General features: G+C 44.5%; 1 protein-coding gene across 1 annotated transcript in view; it reads right to left on the reverse strand.

Annotated features, from left to right (window-relative positions):
• The window catches only part of Egflam (EGF like, fibronectin type III and laminin G domains), a 174,171-nt gene that overhangs the window by 15,618 nt on the left and 142,409 nt on the right, over nucleotides 1-16,144 (reverse strand). Inside the window, exons 16-18 of the mRNA XM_046422288.2 lie at nucleotides 14,348-14,459; nucleotides 9,944-10,060; nucleotides 7,325-7,505 (exon numbers count right to left, since the gene is read on the reverse strand). Of these exons, the coding sequence (XP_046278244.1) occupies nucleotides 7,325-7,505; nucleotides 9,944-10,060; nucleotides 14,348-14,459 (410 nt within the window). The remainder of the gene's footprint in view (nucleotides 1-7,324; nucleotides 7,506-9,943; nucleotides 10,061-14,347; nucleotides 14,460-16,144) is intronic.

The raw sequence follows: 16,144 nt of genomic DNA on the forward strand, positions 1-16,144 counted from the left end.
TTCCTGGCCTCTCCTTCCTTTACAATCTTTTAGAAATGAATTTCTTTCCTCCTAATTTCTCATCACTTTGTTTTCCTGAGGAATCTCCCTTGACACACACCAAAGGAGCAGGACAAGCCACCATGTTGATGTCACAAATTGGGATGAGGTGAGGGGATTTCTGCAAGAGAGATAACAGCAATATCTCTTTTCCTCTTTAGAAAGATACAGAAACAATATTTTAAAGAAATTAAAGTGCAATAAATCTCATATTAAAAAAATGTGCTTGCACTTGGACTCCATTTGTGTACCATGAATTGAAATGCATTCTGCTGTCTTGTACAACTAAGTAGAACAAATAAAAAAGGAAAAAAAGAAAAAAAATGTGCAAAATGAGAGACTAACCAGCTTACAAAACAATTACAGCTTCATAAAACAAAAGCATTTCACACAAAGTAGACACTGCCTGAGGACTCCACACCTGGGAGAGAAAGGTCTGATCATTTGGCTCATTTGGAGATAGGAATGATGGGAGAGAAAGAGAAAGAAAGGAGGAGGGAGGGAGAGAGAAAAAAAAAAAAACAGGAGAAGAGAAACCTGCAGACATTGGGCCTTCAGGTGTGAGTTCCTGTGTTGGCAGGTTACCATGACATGTTCCCACGACCTCTTCATAAAGGGGAAAAAAGTAAAGAATAAAGGGAAAGAAGGAGGGCTGGGGATGTGGCTCAAGCGGTATCGCGCTCCCCTGGCATGCGTGCGGCCCGGGTTCGATCCTCAGCACCACATACTGACAAAGATGTTGTGTCCACCGAGAACTAAAAAAATAAATGTTAAAAATTCTCTCTCTCTCTCTCTCAAAAAAAAAAAAGAAAAAGAAAGAAAGGAGGAAAAGGAAGAAAGGAAGAGGAAAGAAAACACAAAAAGAAAAGAAAGAGAAATAAAATTTTAAAAGAGAACCTGTGAGGTAACTACCCAAGCAATTTCTTGGGGAAGGAACTTAGCAGGAAAATGAGGGGGGAGCGTGGACACGAGGAGAAAGCCACAGCGAGAAAGGGAGAAAAGAAAATGCCAGGAAAGAGGAGGAAGAGGCTGGGAGAGAAAGGAGACGCAGGTGGACAGGCAGCCACTGGGCAAGGAAAGGAGGGGAAACCGAGAAAGAGGGAGGGAGCCCCAGGGACGAAGGTGAGGAGAAGATGGGAGGCCTGGAAGGGGCTCCAGTGTGCGCAGCTGGAGGAGGAGGGAGGGGGCTCTTGGTGGGTCAGCAGCCCCTCATCCCAGGAGACTGAGAAGGGAGGAGACAGCATCCAGGCTGACTGACAGAGAGTCCTTCACACTAAACATAACCAAGGAGCCCCCACTGGGTTTGGCTCACCCCCAGGGCGAGAGATACAGCCAGGGTCCATCCTGCGGTTGTTGGCTGTGTCTGTGGGCCTGTGGCCAACAGTCGTCCTTCCCCTGGATTCTTTGAAATGGCCAGGACATGCTTGTCACACATCAGTTCTGCACAGGGCCTCAGGAGGGGTCCGTCTGTGGGAGCCGGGTCAGCTGCCTGCTAACTCAGGCGCTTGCTGAGGTCCAGCTGGGAGCTAAGTGTGTTCCCAGGGTCTGCGCTCTTGCAGGGAAGATTCCCACCACCCTGGTTGGTGTGTCCAAGACCCCGCCCCCCGCCCTCCACACCATGCACCCAGGTTCCCCTCACACGTGGTTGGTTGGCCTACACTGTGCCACCGCCTGGCCAGAGCCTGACCTGGCAGGGGCCCACAGCAATTACTGTACTTACTATTGAGGCAGTAATTCCCACACTCTGCCCAGTGTCAGCATGAAAAGAACAGGGAGAATCAGCGCACACATCTATTATATAAAATCTCAACTACACATTGCTCACAGAGGGCTAGAAACCAGCTTTGCTCCTTCCCCCACAAAGTCCTCCCAAGGGTCCAGAATGGAATGTGAATGCGGGCCCCAGCAGAAACTGTGGAAATTCTCTCTTGGGCATGATTGGCACCAGCACATCCACTTCCCTTCCCCCACTGCAGCTTAAATGGGGAATGTGGGGCACCATACCAAGAAGTTTACAGCAAGCTGTCTGACACTTCTGGGGCTCCCTCATCTTCAACCAGCAATCTACTTTTCTTCTAAACCTACAAGAAAAGGTCCACTCTCCCCCCTCATTTTTCTGCTAAGTTCCTTCCCCAAGAAATAGAGAAATAACTCCTTACTAGAGCTTATTCCTTGCTGATGGCTTTTACTCTATTTGGATCTAGGCTGCATGTGACAAAGGCATGATGAGCCAGTCTGCAGCCTCTTTTCTCCCCTAGTGGAAAACATTACCCTAACCCCCTCCAGTTCCCCTTTGCAAGATTCCAGAGACCTGTTTTTTGTTGTTGATGTTGTTTGTTTGTTTTTGTGATTAAAAACGGGTAAAGTCATCCTGCAGAAATGACACCATTGAATGCAGCATTAAGTGCCACCAGGTTCACCAGTGTGCATGGAGAAACAGTAATTCCATCCAAAAATGTCAAAGCGAGACGTGACCATCCAGCCCTTTCTGGCCCCTTGTGGTTTTTATATAGACTACTGTAAACATGATTACACTTTAATCTCACCTCTTTACTTTTTTTGTTTTTTGCATTCTTTTCTTTGTGGCTATGGTCTTACTGATGTATTAGTCAAAAGGTGTTGCTGTTATGCCCTGGCATTTATTCCTTTAAGCATGTGCCATTTAGACACACACACACACACAAAACCCACGCCATTGAGTAATGGCTTCCAAGCCAAAATTCCCACAGCTCAAACAAAGTAAATTCCCCATTTAAGGAACTTAGAATTCCCAATATACTATATGGAGCTGAAGGGACAGCTGGCTCTGTTATACACCCACAGGCCCTAGGAGGAAAGGCCACTGCTGGTATCCTGGTCTAGCTTCCCCACATCCAGGATGACCCTCGGCAACATTCCTGGTGGACACACGGCCAACCTGATGCACACTTTCAGGATGGGCAGCTTACTAATCCATAGGGCAGCACACTCCCTTCTTGGACAGAATTCCTTATTAGGTTGAGCAACTCTAATCCAAAAATCTGTTCTAAAATGCTGCAAACCTTTGAAGTCTGACATGACACCACAAGCGGAAAATTCCACATCTGAGATCACCTGACGGGCCACAATCAAAATCCAAGGGCACTAATAATACTGCATAAAATTGCCTTCAGCCTCTGAATATAAGGTGCATGTGAAACATAAATGAATTTCACACTTAGACTTGGGTTCCATCCCAAGGTATCTTTTTATATATATGCAAATATTCTAAAATCTGAAAAAAAAATCCAAAATTGGAAACACTTTGAGTCCCTGCCAGTTTGGATAAGGGACAGTCCTTGTATTAAGTGGATTCTGTAGCCACAAAGTAAACAAACAGACAAACTTTTTTCCTATACTATTAGCCCTTCAGCTAACTAAAGATCAGCATCTAGTCTCAACACACAAAATCTTCCATTGTTTAATGAAACACTATATGAAGAAAATAAATTCTTATACACTGGGACCAATAAAAGAGCTCAAAATCAGCCTCAGAAACATGATGTGAAACTAGTAAGTGTAGCACAAACTATCCTAAACGTTGCATGAATGATATAGCAGCATCAATCAGGCAGGATCAGACTTTGAGGACTGTGCGTTCCTGAGGAATGTATGCCTGAAGCCAAGGCTTCATGAACTCTGCTCTTGCAGCTATAGTGGGCTGAGCAGCCCACCTGCTACAGAGAAACAGTACCATCTAGTGGCCGGCAAGATACTGCACCATCTGAGTTGAAGCTGTTCTCAGTAATAAAAGGAAGAAAGGAAGTACTGGGGCTCAGAAGTTCTTTCCAGGTGACCTGGATGCTTTTGGCAGGGCAAAACCCGGGAAGAATAGCTATGTCCTGTATCCCCCTTCTGGACATTCAGAACAGAGCAGAGGCTCTGAGAAGTACTGCAGAAGACAGAGCTCTTTGATTTTCTATCCAGATTACCAAGCTAATTTAACCACAGACCCCTGCTCCCATTTTATGCATGTGAAAATATGTGTGTGAGAGGATGTGGGTGTGAGCAGATATGTGGATGCACAAAACAGTCACTAATTCCTCAGAACTTAATTTCCTTTCCAGGTACTTTGTGAAAATCTGTTTCAAGTTATTAGTAACTTACTTAGAAGATCTCTGAGGGACTGGGAACCAAGATGTATAATTTTTGATGAGATGAGAAAGGAGGAAAGAAGGCTTCAAGGATGGGAGTAGAGTTTGGCAGGGCAGGGGGGGGGGCGGGAAGCCTTGCTGACACTCTTCTGTGAGATGAGAAGGAGGTCCAGGGATTGGGGTAGGGGCAGGGAGCTGAAGTTCGAGGTGGAAGATGATGCCTACAAGTGAGACTACCCCAAATGGAAAGTGGGGAGGGCTCCCAAGTCAAGCCTAGGGTTCTACTGGTGCCTGACTCTAAGGCTAGGAGTTTGAAGAACCTCTGGCTCCTTCTCTCCTGGTGGGTTCCAGAGTTGGGAAAGGTTGAATTTTGTGTAGTTGCTGATGCTGGAGAGAAACTAAGAGAGACTTCTGAGGAACTTCTCAGGAAACTGGGCAGGAGCTGATGCCCACCTCTTTGTTCTGCCCCGATCTATCAGGAACAAAGTGGGGTCTCTAAATCATCATGGTAGTCTGTGGGCTGCACCGACTCTGGAATTTGTTTGAGTTTGTTTGGTCCCATCCTCCTGTGCTGCCCAGACGTGAGACCAAGTGTCGGATCTCCCACTACAGTTCTGATGGGTCCAGAGAGGACTAGCCTCGCTGAGAAGAAAGGAGCACCTTCCTCATGGAGAAACCTCCAATAGGGACTGGGTGAGGCCTGGCACTGGGAGCTGCTACAACTTTTTGCTCCATGTTTTTTTTTTTTAACTGGTTTAACTTCCAAGGAGAATACTAGGAATAGACCGTTGCTTTTAAAGCACGATTTGATTTCCAGGCAGAAAACCTCCTTCAGCTATTTAATGTATGAGGATCACTTTGCTGAACAGGACAGAATTCTAACAAATAAAGATGGCTTCTAACTGATCTTGGTCTTTTGAGCTATGAAAACACTTTCAGCGTGTTCTCCTCTTTTCTTAACAAAGTTGAAATTCTATCAGTGTCAGTGTTGATGAGAATTTTATTTCAGTCACATATTTGAGTGTAACTTCAAATACCTAATTCTCTATAAGATGTAGTTGTTTTTTGTTTGTTTGTTTGTTTGTTTTTTTGGTGGTGGTGCTGGGGATTGAATCCAGGGTCTTGTGCATGCAAGACAAGCACTCTACCAACTGAGCTATATCCCAGCCCTTACTGTGTTCTCTTCTATTTCTAGGGATCTCTCTTCCCTTTCTTTCCAATCCTTACAAGGGAAGAGATGCCAGTATTTCAGCAGTCTGTAGGATAACTGCCCATAGCTGTGTGCCTGCTGGGGCCTGGGGAGGCTGGCCCAGAGCCCCTTTAATCCTCCCAAGTCATTATAACCAGGGAGGAAATTATGGGATTCTGGCCATACCTCCATCTATATGAGCCTTCCTAGTATTTGCACCATATTTTGCCAGATACAGTATCTTGACTTCATAGCTGAAGGAAATATTGATACAAAATGCATGGCAGATGGGTTTGTTTGGATTTTAATCTTGGTTCTAGCCTACACTGCAGGAAAAGAGGTCTGGATGCCCTCCAGTGTCCTCTGCCTCTGTTCACTCCCTCAAATTTTGCCAGGAGCCCAGGTCCTCACTGAGATCCATCCCATTGCTGTGGTGAGATCTGTTTGTTATTGGACTTGAACCCAGGTCCAGTGTGAGCACTTTGTATCTGTTATGGCCAATGTTCTACAGCAGGAAACAAGCACTAACAAGATCGCAAATGATCTCTTAATTCCCAAAGCTAGGTTTTCATTTACATCTAGACTTTATATTTTAACTGTCAGTATTAGAAGCAAGCTTGGAATGCCTATAGTAAGATTGGAGAGTAAGGGAATTTAAACACTGAAGTGTGAAATCAAAACCCAGTTTTCTGAATGAATAGGCCACTCTGGAACTAAATCTCCACAAGTGTAACCTATTAGTTCAGCAACAATTTGCTTGTTAGAATTGCAATTGGGATAATTCACAAGTGGATCATTTCCTCTTCTTTATCAAGAGATATATTGTATGATTTACTATGCAGATTTCAGAACTCATTTAAATGCAAGACATATCACTAAGTCTTCTAATAGGCTGTTATCTTTCATGCTTTTCCAAGACTGCTGCAAAACAACTTCTCCTACCCTACTATATACCAAAGCTTCTACCTGTAACTTAAAGTTTACCTCTAAGCACTAGTTTTGATCAAAACAGGGAGCCTGGAAACAAATAGGAAAGGGAGAAAGAACGCATTCCTTTAGAGGCCACAGCCTTCTTTCAGATCTCTTTGCTTTTTGTTTTTAAACTAGTTCCTGGGCAGGTGAGGCCATGTTGACATTTAGAACAAGAGGGTCCACACAGCCCAACCTGATGGACATATGTGGGCAGGACTATTCTATACACAGGACCATGGCCTCTGCTTCCCTTAAGCAGGAACTCACGGCCCGTGACTCTGCCTAGCTATCAGACAAGGGCAAGATGAAAACAGAATAGCTCACAGCACCTGCTGGAAGATTTTCTGCTTCTTACCTACAGTGATAATAATAATTGCTGGTTCGGGTTGAGAACTTAGCAAGCACTCTTTCAAATACTCTAAATGCATTTAGTGTACACAATGATCCTCAGTAAATACTATTGCTATGGCCATTCCCATATTACAATTCAGAAAACTGAGGCACAGAGTGGTTTGGTAGCATGGAAAACAGCACTCTACAGAAGGACATGCATACTTAGCAACTAATGTGGCATTCACCTTTTTCTGTATTTGGGCAAGATTTCTCTTCACAGCACTCACCGATAGAGTCAAAATATTTAGTTAAAATATTTACCAGACCATAATGCATAGGCATTCCCCTACCAGGACAGGTTCTGGGTTTGGGTCAGATGTATTAGTCCTGAAACCCCTGTTATATTGATTGTGAGACCATGAGGGGATTCTCAAAGAAGGACCAAGAGAGGTGGCTAGGGAAGCTATTTGCCTACTGTTACAGAAGTATTTCAGCATTTAATTCTTATTACATAGTTGTAGTAGTTTATATATGATTGGCCATTGATAACTTATTGTAGCCACTGATCAAAAAAAAACCACTATGATTGTACCAACTTCTTTTAAGAATGGTGATTCCCAACATTCTGTCCGTGGCCTCCACTCCCTCCAGGCAGCTATGCCTGAGACCCTGGGTGTACCTTTCTGGCAGTGCAGGCCCTCGAAGCCCAAGGGGCAGTCGCACTCATAGCCATCCTTCCTGGGCCGGCAGCTGCCCCCATGGGCACAGGGGGCCCCCACACAGGGGTGGGCTGCATTCTCCACATTCACACCAGACGTGAAGTCATGCTTCACATGGATGGTTCGGTCATTCAGGATGATCTTGAGGGAGAGAAATGTAAAGAAAGTCAGAAATTGGGAAAACATCTTTATGGTCTTCTAGAGTTTCCCGTGGCATGAAAACCCAAGCTAAATATACGGAAGTTTGGAAAAAAAGTCAAAAGAGCCCAGTTACTGCTTTAAGAGACTTATAAGTGATGCAGGAGCTGAAGGAGATCTGTTTAGTACTTGGGAAGATCTACAGAGGAAAGTGTGCTTTCTGATCCTAGAATACCACCTGAGAATGCAAAGTCCAGGTCCTCAGCCAGGCTGCAAGTAACATCTCCTGGAGGCTTTAAAGCACTTCCACTGCCCAGACCCACCCAGATCAGCTGAACCAGTCCCTGAAGGTGGGACCCAGTCGCTAGTGCCTTTTGAAAGTTTCCAAGAATAACTGTGGAAGTAGCAGCTATGGCTAAGAGATGCTGCTACAAAGTGGAGTAAGGAGAAGATAAAACTGAGGTGCAGGAGGCAGGAATCCAGGGGAGCCATTGCTGCTGGTGGAACCCAGAAAACTTCCTGGTGTACTTCCACCTGCTTTTGTTAACATCCTGTACTGTGTCCCCTAAAACGCCATCAACGGGGCCTCCCTGACTGCTGTGTGTGTATGTACAGAGTTCCTCCACACCTTCTTCCCTTCAATGTGGCTCTAACCAAATTGATGGACCGGAGGGAGGGGTTCCCAGTTTCCGTAGCAGCAAATAAGTAGACCCAACTTTTTCCGCCCCTGACCCAGGATGTGTATTTACTTTGAGTTGTTGCTGGCTTTGCAGATCTCAGAGACAGAGAGCCCTCACTGCCTGGGGAAGTTACAAGAGGTGAGCAATGGCACTTCTGGCCAAGGATCCATGTGTCTGAGGCTTGCTTCACCCCTGGAGAGCACTGAAAGAGAAAACTTCTCCCCAGTGCCGAGTGGGATAAGCAGCTAGGGAAGAGCTAGAAACAATCTCCCCTCTGCCTGCTGCAAGTTTGAAGGGCTATGGAACTGAGCAGTGTGTCCTCAAGACAAGTCAGAACTGGCACTGTGCCCTGTTGGATATGTCACAGCCAATGACTCCATCAGAAGGAGGGAAGAGCAGTCTTTCTAGAAAGTGAGGAGGGAACAGTTGTGTGTGTAGTGTGAAGAAGAGTCAAGCCTGGGAAGGGTGGACAGAGAGAACAATGCTTCCTATCATCTCAGCCTGTGTCCTAAGTGTCAATATCAAGCATGATTGAACAGGGCCAATCCCACTCAGGGGGCGATGGTGACCTGAACTGAGGTGTCACTGACATCACAGTTCAGCAACAAAGGGAAGCACATCAGAGCCAGCAAATGTTGTCATGGGCCCCTTCCCTAGGTTCAACACTGAGGTTTGGGATGAGAAGGACACAGGCCCAAGGGGCACTTCAGTGCCGGGATGTGCAAACATGATAGAACCTTCTTTCACTGGCCCTCTTTCATTTTAGCCTCTCTCATACTTCATCTCAGGTCCAGCAATGGCCCACCCAGCACCTTGATTGCTAAAGGAAAGGAGGATGGAGCTGACACCCCCAGAAAGGAGATGCTCTGCTCAGATCCTCTCCTAAGCGTGTGGTGGTCCGGCAGGCCTGGGCTGGTGAGTCAACCTGCCGTGTCTACTGCAGGCAGAGCATGCCCTCACAACTGGAGGAATCATAACATCCCCAAGAAAAGGAGTAGGAGAAGGGGGGATAGTAGAGGATAGGAAAGGTAGCAGAATACAACAGTTACTAATAGGGCATTATGTAAAAATGTGGATGTGTAACCGATGTGATTCTGCAATCTGTATTTGGGGTAAAATTGGGAGTTCATAACCAACTTGAATCTAATGTATGAAATATGATATGTCAAGAGCTTTATAATGTTTTGAACAACCAATAAAAAAAATTAAAAAAAAGAAAAGGAGTAGGAGACAGAAATGAGTGTAGTCAATATCTTTGACCAGCTAATTCTATTCCACTTTATTTTTTTGAGTGAACCTTCTAGGAAAGGACTCTCTTCATGCTCTTCAGAGCTTGGTTAAATGACTGATGAGCAACAACTGCTCCAATGTAGGGGTGGGTGAGGCAAAGGCCAGAGAGATTCTTTGTTTGGCTGAGGAGTTGGCTGAGCAAATTGCAAAGTAATGATCAGAGCAGCCTGAGCCAAGAGCTGCTATCCCTTCCCCTCACCTCCTTCCCTATTGTAGAAATATCTGTGGTGACCTGATGCCAGCTGCCTCCCCTAGTAGTCCCATAATATTTTGGTAGATTTCCTACAAAAATTTATCTTCCCTGAGTGGCATTCATGAAATGTCTGCTGGACCAGACTTGGGAACAAGTGTTACAAGAAAGTGGGTTTGGAAACTATGCTGCGAACATTTTTTAAAAAAAAACCTTTAAAAGTTTAAAACCTCAAAACTTCTTTATTGTGTAAAGTCAAAGTGAGAAAGCAGAGTCTGTACCTTCTGGATACTCCCACTGAATGGTTTGAGGATGCCTGAGTTCTTCTTCACATCATCATAATTGGGGACTCCACCAATAAAAATGTCCGTGTTGCACTTAATCTGCGTGAAGCCTCCCTGTCAAGAGATCAGAGTGGCAAATCACAACAGAACTTTAGAATAGCTGGCTGAGACCAGCAAATGTGCCTTTGGTTCCCTGTTGGGGATCCAAATGGTGGAGATGGCCTCAAGACCTGTCATAACCATCTGTGCTTGACTTTCCCATTGTTCCTGAACATGGACTTGGATGATGGAAAATTTCGTAACATCTCTGGGACTCGGTGTCACCAAAACAGGAATCATATCACCTACCTCCTAGGTATTCCACGGCGAGCATATTCTGTGCTCCTCCAGCAATACCTCCCTGTTGGAAGATTGCTTCCAAATAGCCCAGCTCAGGTTGGGCCGTGTTGCTTGCTTTAGCAATAAACACGAGCAGAAGAGAAATGAATCCCTGGGGAGAGTCTTTGGAGTCACAGGCTGGTTCACCACACTCTTCTCCCTCCCTGTTCCTCCAGCCAGGGTCTCAGATGAAAGCTAAAGTGGATTACTATGATTGGTGACATGAGCAAGAACTGACCCTTGTCCTAAGCTGTTGATATGTTTTGGGGTTGCCTGTGACTGACCATAGCCCTGTCCAGCACATCCTGGAGGCTGAGATACTGTGTAGTTAGCACTTTTCCCAGAGTTGGATGCACATCAGCATTCCAGAATGTGGCTGTAGGGTAACTCAATAAGGGTAACTCAGAAGCCCTGATCAACAAGAGAAAGAGAGGCTGGGCACAGGGCAGATGGTTGTTCCTCAAGACCAAATGCAAAGGCCAGAGAGATTCTTTGTTTTCTCAATTCTCAGGGAACTTCCCAATATCAATCCCCCAAAGGCTTCCCTTGTTTCTTGCTGGGCTAGGTTACAATCTGTACATAATAGTTAATGTCGGAGCTCATTCCAACAGGAGCCATGAGCAAACTGTTGAACTGTTATAACACACAGCAATAAATAAAGATCTGAGAATCCTGGGGACAAACAAGTTATTAGGTAACATAAGTTATTATTTCCTTTGATTTATGGTAAAAAAATACAAATAGTAGTATGATTCCATCATTTATTTAATAAATGTTATTAGGTACCTACTAGGTCCCAGGTATTATGTTAAGTGCTGGACAAACAAGAGCAAATAAGAAAGACACAGTACCTGTGCTGCAGGGGTTATACTGGTTGGAAGACTGACAAGCCCATGGGCAGATGGGTTCAGCACAGGTAAAGGATGTCTAGGTTCCTGTGGGTGCACCCGAGGGGTAGGGATGGCTCTTACCTAACCCTAGACATAGGAATAGGCAAGATGGTCAGGCAAGAGGACTGGAGAAACTGGAAGGATCAGGACTTGGAGGGTATAGAAGTATATAAGGAAAGGACAAGTCAGATCATGCAGAGCCTTAGAGGCCATGTTAGGGGTTTACACTTCACCCAAAAGGCAATGAGTTTTAAAAAGAAGAGAGGTGGGGTTGGGGAGGGGGAGAGGTGTGTTTTAGGAAGGTTACTGGTCAGAGGGAGAAAAATGGATTTGGGGTCATGTCAGGGGGGAAGAAGAGGAGACAGAGATCATAGAGGAGGTTGCTCATTTCTCTCTGGGAGGGTTCTAGGTCCATTCAGGTAGCCCAGGGAAATCTTGATTAGATTAATAGACTAAATTTTCTTTGATCCATAACCTTGAGACAACTCCATGGGTCCTTATTTAACTGGAGGGTCATCAAAGAAGCCAAAGGGTTTTCAGGAAGTCTCGTGGCCCAACACAATATAGAACCAGGCAGGAACTGTTGCCACAAACCCAAGTGTTTCTCTCCCTTGTCTTTGCTCTTACCCCAGAGTTAAAATAAGAGTAAGGTAAAAGTAGCAAGGTTGTAGGACCCACCAGGTTTCAGAGCTGCAGGCTGTTCTGAAAAGATGGAATTCTCATTGTGTCCACTGCATGGAGACCGGCCTCAGGGACTAAGAATCCATTCCTTTTGGCAGCTATTATGGATTGGATGTGGGGTATCCCCCTAAAGCTCATGTGTGAGACCACACAAGAAGGTTCAGAGGAGAAATGATTGGGCTGTAAGAGTCTTAACCCAATCAGTGAATTAATCCCCTGATTGGGATTAACTGAGTGGTAACTGAAGTGGTAGGGTGTGGCTAGAGGAGGCTGGAATTGGGGTGCGGCTTTGGGGTATATATTTGTATCTGGCAATTGGAGATTTCTCTCTCTCTTTCTGCTTCCTGATCATCATGTGAGCTGCTTCCCTCCACCATACTCTCCTCCACGGATGTCCTGCCTTACCTCAAGCCCTGGGGAATGGAGCTGGCTCTCTGTGGATTGAGACCTATAAAACCTTAAATATAACTTTGCCTCCTCTACAATTGTGTTGGTCGGGTCTTTAAGTCACAGTGGTGAAAAAGCTGATTAAAACATCAACTCAGTGTCCTCCCCAGTCACCCTCCTGTTGAGGCAGGGCTACAGCTGCCACACCTACAGGACCAGGAGAGAAGCCAACAGACCCACCAGAGGGAGAGCTGCTGAGTCAGGTGCTCCCTGCCTGGACCTGACTGCTGCATGGTGGCGACCAAACACCCTCACCACCACTGGGGGTTTGGGGAGCCCTCCACTGCCTGCAGCTGGAGCAGAGGGCCTTGTGGGTGACTAAGGTCAGCCATTGGGCTTTCCATGCCTGGCTGAGAAGCTGCAGGGGAGCTTTCCTCAAGTGCACACACCATAGGCATACCTCCCCGCGTGTTTACATTGCTCCAGGTGGGCACAGGCTCCAATCCGCTCCGTCCACCCACAGGCAGTTCAAAAAAGCCAAGAGGGAGAGTGGACTCTAGGGTATTGGTTTAATTCTCATTCGCTCGTGGGGTGATGACATCAACTCTTAAGTGTGGTGTTTTTGATGTTACCATTGGGTTGTCTCTGGGATCCTAAAAGCAAATACCATGAGCTGAAGAGCTCCTTACTTACAATGGGAGGTCATAACCCTACTGTTTCCAAAACTTCCATCCTGAGCTTTCATTCCTATTTTACAAATGACTGTAAGGGCTTGATATAATCCTTCCTTTCTCCTTCCCTTTATTTAAAATTCATATGTTCAAGCCAATAGACAGTCAGGTCTATACTGCTAGAATGTTCTGGATTGTACCAGAAGTGACTCCAATTCTCCTTTCAAAATTCGATTTCCTTCATCTGTCTTCCCTCCTCCTTTCCTCCCACTTTCCTTCCACAAATTATATATGGGACAATTTCTAGGTGTGTCTACCTCTTCAAGCAGACCCAGTTTGGGATTCTTCTCATCTTAAGGGGGTTCTTGGTTCAGGCCCCCCTAGTGCTGCAGTCTCTAAGGCTGGCTTCTGGGCATATCTATCTTTGTCTTTTCTGCCAAATACCTCTTTTCCCGACAAAGGTCTTTTTTTCCTTCTTTTTCTATCAAAACATTTGCTTGTCAGGATACCAAAATTTGCCAGTCCCTCCTTAAATCTTACTTTATCCAGAATGGAGACTGTTAAGAAACCAACTGTTCTCTCTGTTTTTTGGGAGGCTCTAATTTTTGTGTGTGAAGAATTCTAGTGATTTAAGCAAATTTCCTTTATTGCCTCTGTCATGTTTTTTTCTCTCTGGACATGACCTAGAAATGAAATCATGGAGGAAAGTCACAAACTCCAGTAAATATTCTGCCCTTGAGTTCCTTAATAGTACGTTAACACAGTAATAATCATCACCATAATTAATAGTAAGTAAAGCTACATAGTGCTGCCCAGGTCCTGTTGTGCTTTGTATTGATAATTCTTGCATTTCTCATACCCACTCTATGAAGTAGTCACGATCATCGTCATTATGGTCACTGTGTGAATATAATAGTGAGATGAGACAAATAAACTAGGAGGTCAAGTAACCAACATGACCTTATGCCATCAGTAAGTAACGAAGTTAGATTTTGAATGCCAACATTATGGTTTGACAGTCTGTTTTTATAAGATAAATCTTTCCTGTACCACCGACCCTACCTCAGACTGTGTTCTGATCTACTCCATTGATTCTGCCCATAAGGACAGGGTAGTAATGGGGGTAAAGGGGAGAGAAGGCAACTTTTTCAGGGCTCACCTTATTAACTATTAATTCACGTATCCATACAGCAAACCTATGAAGCCTGTACTATTATTATGCCCATTTACAGTTAAGGAATAAAAAAAGTAATTGCCCAGAGGAGGGCTGGGATTTCCAGCCAGGCACTGGAATCTGTGTGCTCAAACACTATACAGTGCTGCTTTTCCACTGTGTTCAGTAGAAAATAGTAACCTGGTTTTCACTCTCAGTGGGGAGAAAGGGTTGCTCTTACCACTGCCATTCCCTCTACTGTCTTCTGCTTATCCACCTGTAAGATGCCATTCTTCGCTGTGCGAGATACACGAAGCTCGTGCCATTGGCCCAGGGTGAGGGCGTCTTCACTCCTGTGGAAGGAACATGTACGTTAACTTTATTTATCAACTTGGCTGAGCTAAGGGATACCCAGGTAGCTGGTAAGATGTTATTTTGGGGTGAGTCTGTGAGGGCATTTGGGGAAGAGATTAGCATTTGAGTTGGCAGACTAGGTAAAGAAGATGGCCCACCAATGTGGATGGGCATCATCTATCTGCTGTGGGCCTGAATAGAAGAAAAAAATGGAAGAAAGGTGAATTTCCTCTCTAAGGAAGCTGGGACATCCATCCTCTCCTGCCCTTGGACATTGGCACTCTCAGTTCTTAGGTCTTCAGACATGGACCTTTAGCCTCCTGGTTCTTGGACCTTCAGACTCAAACTGGGGCTTACACCAGGGTCTTCCCTGGTTCTCTGGCCTGGAGGCTTGGGCAGAACTACACCGCTGGTTTTTCTGAACCTTCAGCTTACAGATGGCAACCATAGGACTTTTCACTTTCCATCACCATGTGAGTGAATGTTTCTAAATAAAACTCTTTCTGTGTATCTATATTTAACCTATAGGTTCTGTTTTGATGATAATCTTGACTAATATGGATGGAGACTAAGCCCGAGTTAGCATATTATGGATAATTTTCATCAATCTAGTTATGAAAAACTAATACAAACCTTAGTAAACTCAATCCATTCAGCAAAAGGAAAACAATGTCTATTTACTAACAAAGCAGTACCGACTACTATTTATTGAATGCCTTCATGGGAGGAGAATTGCTTTTATAATTTTATTTCTTCCTTGAAAAAGACTGAAATGTGGGCACGGTAGATCTGGCTTCCTGGATGAAAGGTGACTTGAAGGTAAAATATTATACTAATTGTGCACAATCTTTGAAGAAGAGAAAAATTATATAGGTATGGTGCAAAAACAGATTCCTTGGTATATGGATGTCTGCAATATTTTTTGAAATGCATATAAAGCAAGGATGGAATGGATGGATAGATATGATAAATCAAGTGTGGCAAAACATTAATTACAAGCTACAGGTGTTAGATATAAGGATATTTACAACTCTTTAAACTTATTTTAACTTTTCATAATGAAATTTGGGGGAGATGTTATGATTTGAATGTGTCCCCCCAAGTCCATATGCTGGGAACTTATCCTCAATGTCTCAATGTTAATAGTGTTGAGAGGCGATAAGGTCAAGAGGACTCTACTTTCATCAGTGGATTAAGACCAACATCACTGGAGTGAGTTAGTTACGGTGGGGGTGGGTTCCTAGTGAAAGAATAGATTCAGATCCCTTCCTCTTCCACCCTCTCTTATATGTGTACTCTCTTCCCATCTACATTTTGCCATGGGATGACACAGTAAAAGTCCCCTGCCAGCATGCAGCCCCTTGACCTTGAATTTTCCAGCTCCAGAACTGTGAAAAATAAGTCTCTGTTCCTTATAAATTACCCTGTCTCAGGTATTTTGTTATAGCAGCACAAAGTGGACTAAGACAAGGGAAAATAGATTCTATGTTCTCTGATGTTATGAAAAGGATTACAATTACTTTAAAATTCAATTACTAAATTGGGGTGGAAGAGCTTGAAGCTTAAATGATATTTAGAGGTGTTTTATGCATTACTTTTTTATAGTGATGTGTGCAGAAAGAGTATCATTATTGCATTTGTATTTCTAGTTCCTGGCCCTCACTGAACCTCCCAATTATTTTTT

This window comes from Marmota monax, unplaced genomic scaffold, assembly GCF_021218885.2.
Source record: "Marmota monax isolate L192 unplaced genomic scaffold, Marmota_monax_Labrador192_F-V1.1 WCK01_AAM20220418_F8-fsc00077, whole genome shotgun sequence".
NCBI lineage: Eukaryota > Metazoa > Chordata > Mammalia > Rodentia > Sciuridae > Marmota > Marmota monax.